Source organism: Colobus angolensis, unplaced genomic scaffold (assembly GCF_000951035.1).
Source record: "Colobus angolensis palliatus isolate OR3802 unplaced genomic scaffold, Cang.pa_1.0 Scaffold61, whole genome shotgun sequence".
NCBI classification, from domain to species: domain Eukaryota; kingdom Metazoa; phylum Chordata; class Mammalia; order Primates; family Cercopithecidae; genus Colobus; species Colobus angolensis.
In genome coordinates this window covers 7,512,166-7,523,730 of record NW_012119710.1, presented here as the reverse complement: position 1 = coordinate 7,523,730, position 11,565 = coordinate 7,512,166, and the positions used below count along the sequence as shown (strand labels likewise).

The 11,565-nt window shown below is 38.4% G+C and overlaps 1 protein-coding gene across 1 annotated transcript; it reads right to left on the bottom strand.

Annotated features, from left to right (window-relative positions):
• Positions 1–1,963: 1,963 nt before the first annotated feature.
• LOC105527198 (glycine N-acyltransferase-like protein 1) lies at positions 1,964–10,974 on the bottom strand. The gene is made up of 5 exons (XM_011963486.1): positions 10,897–10,974; positions 10,067–10,174; positions 3,433–3,559; positions 2,976–3,153; positions 1,964–2,717 (listed from the first exon to the last, which is right to left on the bottom strand). Exons 1-5 carry the CDS (start codon positions 10,972–10,974, stop codon positions 2,300–2,302), a joined length of 909 nt encoding a protein of 302 aa, XP_011818876.1. The 3' UTR covers positions 1,964–2,299.
• Positions 10,975–11,565: the final 591 nt, after the last annotated feature.

Below are 11,565 nucleotides of genomic sequence, written 5' to 3'. Positions count from 1 at the left end.
AAGAACAGAAAACCAAACACCGCATGTTCTCACTCATAGTTGGGAACTGAACAATGAGATCACTTGGACTTGGGAAGGGGAACATCACACACCGGGGCGTATTATGGGGAGGGGGGAGGGGGTAGGGATTGCATTGGGAGTTATACCTGATGTAAATGATGAGTTGATGGGTGCTGACAAGTTAATGGCTGCAGCACACCAACATGGCACAAGTATACATATGTAACAAACCTGCACGTTATGCACATTTACCTTAGAACTTAAAGTATTAAAAAAAAAAAAATTCTTCACCCTTTGAAATCCCAAATGACATGTTTCCTCTTTCTGAGACCATGCTTTCATTTCAGTCAATGTAACAAATCAGCCGGGTCTTAGGTGTTTGGAAATCTGATTGGATTGATTCATACTAAGCTCTAACAGATTTACCACAGCCTTCTGAGATGAATTGGAGTTTTTAAAAAGCTCCATGACCTACACAGTTCTTTATGTGCTGGAATTGTACACTTTAAAATTGCATTAAGTATAAACATTCAATTCTGTGGAGGTTTATTTTTTACGGAGAGGTGAGGCTAGGTGTTGGTTAATACTGGTAGACTTTACCCCCAAAGCCAATTCTATTAAGATTTATTTCCTTTTTAAAATCTAGACTATCAGAAACAACAAAAATGCCTTTTATGTAGGTGCTATAGTTTCAATGTTCACAATAATCCAAGTTCCAATGGCAGGGTGGCAGAGCAGAAGAGGCCACGTTGTTTGTGAAGTGTATATTTTTTAAGATCAGGGATTGAGAAACTGTAATATGAGTGTTCAATTAGAAAGTTCTTATGCTAGTACATGGCACATGACCTTTGCATCATCTGGATTTTCCGCATTTTTTTTTCTGACTCACTCCTACTCATTCTCCAGTCCTCACCTTAGTGGTCACTTCTCCCCGGAATGCCCCCGACCCCTTAAGATAGCAGTGGTGCAAACACCAAAACCTGAACTTATAAAGAGCCTCACAGGCAACACCTTGTCCTGTGCCATGCTTCACTAATGTAGAGGAAGTGAGAAAGAGTAGGAGAAAGGAGGCAAAACAAATGCCATTTCCATTGCAGAGGCCTCAAAGCCAGTCCACTTGATTCTCTGGATTTCCTTTTCTGCATAACAGTGATGAAAGGTAGTGTAGAAAAGCCATTTGTCTGAGGCTTCACTTTGATACCTTGCTAGTCACTAAACTAAGAGCTGGATTCCATTCTTTAGTGTAGCCATTGCCTCATAAATCCATACATAGCAGTGGTATTTATTTCCAATAAAGTGTCCATATAGATTAGGTATATTCTATTGACAATTTTATTAAAGTCCTTCATTTATCTTCCAGATAGCAGATTCTTTTCTTTTTTTTAAGATGGAATCTCCAGCCGGGCGCGGTGGCTCACGCCTGTAATCCCTGCACTTTGGGAGGCCGAGGCGGGCGGATCACGAGGTCAGGAGATCGAGACCATCCTGGCTAACACGGTGAAACCCCGTCTCTACTAAAAATACAAATTAGCCGGGCGCGGTGGCAGGCGCCTGTAGTCCTGGCTACTCGGGAGGCTGAGGCAGGAGAACCCGGGAGGCGGAGCTTGCAGTGAGCCGAGATGGTGCCACTGCACTCCAGCCTGGGCGACACAGTGAGACTCTGCCTCAAAAAAAAAAAAAAAAAAAAAGATGGAATCTCCCAGGCTGGAGTGCAGTGGTGCAATCTTGGCTCGGCTCACTGTAACCTCCACCTCCTGAGTTCAAGTGATTCTTCTGCTTCAGCCTCCCAAATAGCTGGGACTACAGGCACGCACCTCCACACTTAGCTAATTTTTGTGTTCTAAATAGAGACGAGGTTTCACCATATTGGCCAGGCTGGTCTCGAGCTCCCGATCTCATGATCTGCCCACCTCAATATCCCAAAGTGCTGGGATTACAGGCGTGAACCACTATGTTCAGCCCCCAGATAGCAGATTCTACCAACCAAGTTTCATGAAGAGTTCTGATTCCTAGAGGTAAGAACTGAGGCTGGCTTTCTAGTTACATGTTTACTGGTAACCCTGTCCTTCCCTACAACACTTAAGCTTATTTAAAGACTATACCCTCCCCTGCCTCCTCCCTGGATTGTAAGTTCCTCAAGATCATGGCTGTATCTTTTAACATCAAGTCTCCATGTGAGAAGAGTTCCTGGCATATCACAAATGCCATATAAACATTTGTATGTGAAGAAAGCTATTCTGTAGTGTCTGCTTTAATATTAAGAGATGGCTTGCCAAGGATTGCTAAGCAGATTAATTATCTAAAATGGAACTAGATTCTGTGGATAGCAGGTCCATTGGTGCCACCCACAGGAAGCCTCAAAGCCACCGTACTGCTCCACAACCCTGCGGTACTTTTCATTTACGTCCAGTGTAGAGAAGTAATATGGAATATTCTTCTGAAGCAGATATTTCATGAATCTCAACATCAGCTGCACCATGATGCCTCTACTTCGGTATTTTTCCATGCTATAGGCCATTCCTGCTTCACTAGAAGGGTCCATGGTTAACCATGAGATTGGGACCCCCTCTGGGCCCAGCATACAGGCTGTTGGCAGGGCTCCTATGCAGCGCTTGATGTAACACAGGCTCCTCTCATTCTTTCCTAGATTCCATTTGTCATTTACCAGCCCAGAATGAGAGACATCCAGCTGGGCACACTTCAAATTGAGAGTTTCGCTGTAGAAAACAAAAAAAAAAAGGCAACAACTTTTATCCTAACTCCTGTAATTTCTGGGTGCCATCCCAATCTAGAGATCCAGGCACTCTTCTTGTTTAAAGACCCACCAGTGCAAAGTTGCGTATTTTGACCATTGACCACCTTTATTCATCTCAAGAAATGAATTCATCCTCTCTTCATTCCAAAACTGATTTATGTGCATTACAAAAAATGTGCAAGGAATAGCAATTATAAATGATCAGCACATGTTTTTGTACCTCTCAAATTCATCAGCTGGTTGGCCTGTCTCAGCCCAGCTTCCAAACTTGCTTTTATTGGAGGCATGGAGATTCAGGAAATCTTCCGTAATGAAGAGGACTGCTCTCGAATACTCTATCTTCACTGACTTTGAAAATGCAGCCGCTCTTATCCCCTCATCTAAACTTTCTTGAAGACCTGGGAAGGAAGCCAAGAAAGCAATCTTGTCAGACATGGAGTTCTCTACTTACACTGCTCCCACCTGATTAATACCTCAGTGCTTAGTAGCTCTCCGACTTGAGTTTACACCACAACCTGCTGGAGTCCTTGTCACACCACAGATTGCTCTACCTCTCCCAGCTCCCAGAGTTTCCATGAATTTACATTTCTAATGAGCTCTCAGGTGATGCTAATGCTGTTAGTTGAAGACTCAATTTGAGAAGCACTGCTGCTTGACCATTTCTTCAGACCCATTACCTTGGATTCGGAGTTTCTGTTTCCAGTTGATGATCTCACAGTTTTTCAAAACTTCTTGTGATTTTTGAGGCTCTTTGGAGAATATACGATATACATTTGTGTATGAATCCATGTCGTCTGTCATCTCCTGCATAGGATGGTGAAAGATCAGATCATTCCCTTGAACTTTTTCTTCACCTCTCACTGATTGAAATTATCAGAGAAATGAAAATTCTAAAGATAATTTTAACAGCAGCCCACGCTGGCTTCAGTTGGGCACATGGATAATAAAAGCTAGGCCTATAAGCTACTGCTGACCTCTTGCCTGTGTAACGAGAGTTTGTTAAATATTTCACTGACAGGTACTGGTTATAAACCAGTTTATCAGATACAGAACAAAGACAGGATGAAATCAGTCACCCTGCACCAGGCCTTAAGATATCTCACCTTTCTCCCTACCCACTCAACCGTATACTTACCTAATTTTATATATAGCATCACTGATCACCCAGCAGAATCAAAAGATTGCAACGGTTGCTTCTCTCCCTGCTTCTCTCACCTCCTGTGACACACGTATCCCCCTGTTATATATGCTGTGCACCCCATAACCTCCAGTGGGACACATCCTGGATTGTATTGAGTCTGTGCTGCTAGGTTTAAGTCCTTAGCCTTGGCTCAAAATAAATTTAACTGTGATTTCTCTAAGTTTTAGTGCCTACTGTTTCATTAGACACCTAGAATCTACAGTGTCCTAGAATCTACAGCGTTCAGGGCTTGGGCAAGATACTTTAGTGAATATAAACATTAAGAAGACGTTGCCTTTTCCCAAGCCTACAGGATTATCAGCCTATTCGAAGAGTGACACTGTCTTTACAGCCAGAAGCCCACAAAACAGAATGAAGTAACTGAATTTTTGGTAGGACTTTGGGTAATTTATGTATTGTTAGACTCATGGGTTTAAAAGAAAGAGACTCGTGATCCCATTCTGGCAAGCCACAAACTTCATGGAAAGATGAGTTTCTGTTCCTCAGGGGAAGTATAAACAATAAGTGTGAGAGTTTTAGCAGTGAATGTATTAATATTATGTTGGAAACTGGATTGTTAAAGAGTAAAAGAGAAAATAGTGTAACTAATTTAAAGAAACCTTCAAGAATTTGAGGGTGTTTTTATAAATGCAAGTTCCTGAATATGGCCAAAACCAAATCCTCAGTAAATTTAGAATAGCAGATATTTTTAAAAACCTGATTTAAAAGAATGACCAGAAATAGCCAAGTAAATATTTAAGGAATTATAAAAAGAATATCAAAGTAAACTAGAAAAAGCAAATGAAACTATTTATAAAAATGAAAGCTGTAAATAACGAAATGGAGAACAAGACAGTGCAAAGGACATATAAAGCCAAAAGTTTGTTTTTAGATGGCAAAAAGAAAGAGAGGAGAGAGGGAGGGATAAACTTCAGATAAGGCATTATAAGGAAATAGAAGAGAAAGAGGAAAAAACAAAAATAAAACAATAAGCATAGAGTATGAGAGATGAAAAGGGAAACAGAGAAAAATACAAAAAAAATAACAGAAGTATGACAAATGAGAAAGGAAATAGTGGAAAAAAAAAAAAGAATTGTGACAGAAGATTATATACAACTCCAAGGCAACATATTTACTGATAAAAGAAATGGATGTTATCAGTCAAAAATAAACTACCAAAATTGTTCAAAAAAATAAAAATCCTCAACAAACTAATAGAACATATCAGAAATTAAATTAAACATCTGCCATTTAAAAAGTGGACATGAATTATGGCCTCCAGCTCCATCCATGTTGCTACAAAGGACATGATTTTATTTTTTTCGATTGCTGTATCGTATTCCATAGGAATATATGTACGAAGGTTTTTCTATCTAATCTACTATTGATGGGAACCTGGATTGATTCCATTTCTTTCCTACCGTGAACAGCACAGGAATGAGCATACAGATGCATGTGTCATTTTGGTAGAATGATTCATTTTCTTTTGGCTGTTTACTTAGTAATAGCATTGCTGGGTTGAATGGTAACTCTGTTTTAAGTTCTCTAAGAGATTTCCAGGCTACTTTCCACAGTGCCACAATCCTTAGCAAATAAATGTTGGAACAGAAAACCCAATATCGCATGTTCTCACTCACAGCTGGGAGCTAAGCATTGACCATACATGGACATAAATGTAAGAACAATAGACACTGTGGACTACTAGAGGGTGGAGGGAAAGGGGCTGGTTTAGAGAACTACTTATTGGGCATTATGCTCACTCCCAGGGTGATGGGATCTGTCCTTACTTCAAGACTCAGCATCATGCAATATTCCAATGTAAGAAATCTGCACATGTACCCCATGTATCTAAAAGGAATGTTGAAATAAAAAATAAAGCGTGGCCAAAATCAGATTATTTTATATTTAAATTCGACAGAAGCCATAAACAAACACATAATTTTAATAATAGACTTTGGTAACAGAAGAAAAATCCTAATGCCAAATCTAGTAAAAAAAATAACAAAAAGAGAGTTATTGACCATATTCCCTTATAAATACAAATACAAAAATTCTTATAAAATATTCAGTAGTATATCAAAAGAATGTGAACATGAACAGTTTGTTTTAGAAAGGCCAGAATGGCTTTGCTCAAAAGATCTTTTAGTGTAATAAATTAAAGGAGGGAAAATTACATGAGTATATAAATTGCCAAAAAAAAAAAAAAAAAATGAAATACCATAAAATTTACCCTCCATTCTAAATATAAGTTCTATGAAAGTAGGAAGAACAGGAAAATGCTCTAAACCTGTAAAGACAGAATCAAGTGTATTTCCAAATGTAAGCTATTACAGTTATTTCATTAAAATGAGGAATGAGACAAGGATAGAACTATTATTATTGTTAGTTGGTATTATTTTCTTAGTTGTGCATTATGCAATAAGGCAAGGAACTAAAAGCCAAAGTAATTTGGCAAAGCAGCAGCAAATTACTTTGTTTGTAGATTACAGTATTCCACATTTAGAAAATCCTAGAGACTTTGGCAAAAAACAAAAACAAATAAAAGCCCACACACAAAAAGCAGGATTTTAAAGAATAGTGTGACATATTTGGAAATCAAGAATCCAAATAAAAAGCAATAACAAAATAAGAATGCTCAGAAATAGAAAAGGAAAAATAACTTAATAATATTAACAAATAGTATAAAATACCTAAGGGTAAACTTAATGGAAAATTACATAGTTTACCATAAGGAAAACAATAAAATTTTACAAGATGGCATAGAGCAAAAACTGAAAAAGTGAGAAAAAGATCATATTTCTAGATGAAAAAATTTAGTATCACAAAAATATTAATCCAAAATCGTCTAAGAAAGCTCCTCCAATACCAATCACAATTGCAATAGTTAGTAGGGGTAGTTGGTGGAGATCTAGAAAAATTAGTTCATATAGCTCTTAAGTTTATTAGAAAGTAAGAAAGAGATTGGTGAAGGATTATTTGCTTTATTAGATATTAAAACTTACCACAAAAACAATGAAATAGCATGAGAAAAGACTAGAAACAAATATAGAATTTGATACAAAAATATATAAATATGTTATATGACAAAATAGACATTTATATTTCAGTAGTGGAATGACTCATTTAATAAATAGTACTAATGTAATTAGCTGGCCATAAGGAAAAAAAATATAAAAGAATGTTAATTTATGCTATTCAAAAATATATTCCAAATAGAATGAAGTTTGAAATGTCAAAAATAAAAATTAACTCAATGTAAGACAAAATAGGAAAACACTTGTATGCTCTTGGAGTAGGAAAAATCTTCCTAATTATTAATAGAAAAACAACAAAACCTCAGAAGTCATAGTGAAAAAAATAATATGCTTGATTATATGAAAATTAAAAATTTCTTTATGTCAAAATCTCCATCAATCAAATAGAAAATAATTATAACATGGGCAACAAATTTGTAGCATAAACCTTGTGTTAGTATTACTAGTATCCAAAACACTTACAGAATTTTAAGAATGGCCAAATCCCCAGTGTAAAAATGGTCAAGCAATATAAACACTTAAGAAGTAACCCCAAATGACTGATAAACATAGGAAAATATAATATGTTCAATATCACCAATCAGGGAAATGTAAATTAAATCTACAACAAGATGCCATTTTTCGCCCATTAGTTTGGCATAAATTAAAAGAATAACATTCAGTGATGGTGAAAAATGTGGGAAACAATTCTTCCACACACTGTTTAATGGAAATAAAACTGTGGAATCCTTTGGGAAGGTAATCTGGCAGGATAACTCTGAGTTGGAGATATCCCTTTTGGAAATCAATTGTACTGAGGAAAGTTACCAGGATGTAAAGACATGTATACGAGGATGTTTACTGAAGCATTTTTTGTAGTGACAAAGAAGTATGAACAATTTGAATCCAACAGCAAGAGAAAGACTGACTAAATTGAATTGCATTGACTCTATGGAATGCAACAGCTATTAAAACAAATATGTTATTTGTTTCACCCAAAGAGATTTCCATATGTCAAAGGCAAATTAAAAAGTGATGACAGAAGAGATTATCAGTGAATATCCCTTTGTGTTAACATGGGCAAGGACACTGATTACCCCAAGGGGTAGGAAAAGAGGAGAGGAGGGAAGGGGAGGTGAGAGGTTATTAACTTCTTAAAATCATGTCGTATTTTTACACTTGTATAATCAACATATATTATCTTTGTGATTAAAAACCTGCAAAGAAAAAATTATTTTTTCTAGATAAATTCTCCTGCATATCACCTTAAAAAGGTCTTATTAAAAATTGGATTGACTTTCAATACTGAGAGAAACGTCGTACGTAATGGAATTAGACTAAGTTAACGTATTTCCAAGTAAATTGCAGCAAATTTCCTTCTTTCTACTTTTTTAGTCATATATGTGTGGTGTGGAACATTTATATTTTAATATTTTTGTTTATTGACTCACTTTATAAAAACTAGCCCTGTTCAAAGTAGCACATATATGAAATTATGGTTTGATGCTATAGTTATGTTGCTAAAATACATATAATAACTACTAAGTTACTGAAGTAAAAAGAACTATTTGACCTCCTACATTTATTTAGCCTATCACACTTTGAAGACATTGGGCCATGGATTAAATAAACTAAGCATTATTCTTTGATTCCAAATTGTCAGGAAGCCAGGAGATCAAAAGAACATTCCTAGGGAAGGTGTTAGGCTCAGCCTTGCTCCCACTCCCTTTACCCCTTTGTTCTTCAATGTAGGATTACTTTGTCACTTTCTGCATCCCAATCCCAACCCAGCTTGTAAACTAGTCTAGACCTGGGGTGGCTTACTATTATTTGGAGGCTCAGCATCTATACTCACATGAAGCTGGGCTGACCATGAGACTTCAGTTTACTAACCAGACATGCAGAAAACAGATATAAAAAGAGGAAGTCTTTAGGGCAAAAAAACCAGACCTAGGTTTATATTACTATTTCAGCTTAACCGTTTATTCCTTGTGTGTCCTCAGCCAATAATGGCTAATTATGGTAAATACTATCTACAGTTTTGTGCTATGTACTAAGTCTTTGATGTACAGTATCTCATTTAAACCTTGTGTAATCCTCTGAAGAAAGTCCTCTTATTTTTTCCCATTCTAATAGATGATGAAACTCAGAGAAGGGCCTATGGTTACATAGCTAGTAGAACTGGCAGAGTCCACTGAACTTGAATTCAGATTGGGCAATGCATATATGCATTTAGTATCCAGCAGCTACATGACTTAATATTTCTCATTGTCATCTCCTTATATCTACATTGGAGATATTAATGCTCACTTCGTAAAATCGTTCTGATGATGACACTCAATAACAAGAGAAGTGTTTTGACATAGTTGACACACAGAAATTATGAGTCCCAGAGTCCCTTCCCTGATTCCTGAGAGGCAACTTGTTTTTTTCTTTTTGTTCTTTTCAGACAAGGTCTCACTCTGTTGCCCAGGCTGGAGTACAGTAGTATGATCTTGGCTCATTGCAGCCTTGACGTTCTGGGGTTCAAGTCATCCACCTCAGCTTCCTGAGTAGATTGGAGTATAAGCATGCACCAACATACCCTGCCAATTTTGTTTATTTTTTGTAGTGATGAGGTGTCACTATGTTGCACAGGCTGGCCTCAAACTCCTGGCCTGAAGGGATCCTCCTTCCTTGGCCTCCCAAAATGCTGGGGATTACAGGTAGAAGACACCATGCCTTGCCCTGAGAGGTAATTTTTACCGGTAGACTTCTGCTTTGGTTTCTGTTTCTAAGTCACTGTTTTGATATCTCAGACACCCAACTTACCCTGTAAATTGGCCCCGTTCAGGCCCTGCAGGTGACCCCTGCAACCTCAAAGGGTACTTAATCTGCCAGTGTCAGCCTTGTTTTTCCCTCCCCTTGCCCTTCCACCCCCTTTCCCAGATGTGTCTTATGCTTAACTGGAAGGGAGGGAACACGTGACACTCATGCAAGGTGCCAAGTACTGAAGAAGTGTTTTAAAATACTCACATTCCCTTTCACTCTATAAAAGCAGCCCTGATGTCTCAACTAGTCAGTTCCTCAGACCCTCTGGACCTGCCTGGCTCCACCAGTCCCTGTCTGTGTGCCTACCTGTTTTTGAGGCCGGATAATAACCATCTGATACTCGGGCCAGGAGTCCACTAGCACCTCCATGTTGAAGGGGTTCCCGTGATTGATGTGATACACAGAGCCATAAACCTGAAGGAGGGAAGGAAAGAACTAGGAGAATTTGAGATCCCCAGAGATGAGGATCTGGATGTGAAGAGAAAGAGAAAAATGGAAGTCAAGAGACAGTACTGAGACCAAGTCAGTGATGGTGAGATGAGCAGCATCTCCAGGACCATGTTGATGGACGTGAAATCACCAACAAGCAGGCAGAACTCACAAGTAGGTGTCCTTGTGATACCAAAAAGCTACTGTGCACTAGCTGGGCACTTGGCAATGCTCTTAGCATTAATATTGTATGAATTTATTTAGAGTCCACAACAACTTTAAGAAGTAGGTGCTGGCCGGGCGCGGTGGCTCAAGCCTGTAATCCCAGCACTTTGGGAGGCCGAGACGGGCGGATCACGAGGTCAGGAGATCGAGATCATCCTGGCTAACACGGTGAAACCCCGTCTCTACTAAAAAAAAATACAAAAAACTAGCCGGGCAAAGCGGCAGGCGCCTGTAATCCCAGCTACTGGGGAGGCTGAGGCAGGAGAATGGCGTAAACCCGGGAGGCGGAGCTTGCCGTGAGCTGAGATCCGGCCACTGCACTCCAGCCTGGGCGACAGAGTGAGACTCCCTCTTAAAAAAAAAAAAAAAAGAAGTAGGTGCTAATATTATTCCCATTTCACTGATGCAAAGACCAAAGGTAAAGGCACAGAAAGGTAAAGAAACATCCACAAAACCATGTGCCTCTCCCACTGTTCCCTCACCTTCAGGGATTCGGGGATGCTACTGGCCAAGGATTTGTATAGGGTCAGCAGCTTCTGGGAGTTATTCAGTAGGATCATTTTGTGGGATGCTTCAGTCCTTGAGCCCTTCAAGAAGAAACTCTGAAAAGATAAGAAGTGAAGGAAAAATGTTAAGGGACCAAATGAATTTAAAATGCACTGTATACATCTCCATTTAAGTAACACTCATGATGTAGGTACTCTTAGTATCATCTTCATTCTGAATATACCAAAGCTCAGAGAGACTAAGTAAATTTCTCAAGTTCTTACAGAGATAAATGCCAAAGTCAAATTTTAAAACCACATATAAATGGTTGCAAAACCCATGCCCTTTCTCCCCGGTGGAAGGAATTAAAGGTGAAGATTAAGAGTTATGTGAGGTTCTCAAATGCCTGTAGCAGAACACTCACCCACCAATATATAACTTTTTTCTCTGTATTTTGGTCATCAGATGCCTGAGAAGTCTTCTTTCATGTGGAATAGAAAATGTCAGCCCTCTGAGAACAGTTGTGACTGGAAAACTTAGAGCAGGAGATGGCACAGATTTTCTTTAGTTTCTTTGAGCCAAATATTGCAGACCAATGGCCATTTTGGAAGTTGTCATAGTTACATTACAAAAATTTTTTTTAAAAGATGTAAAAATTTTTGACA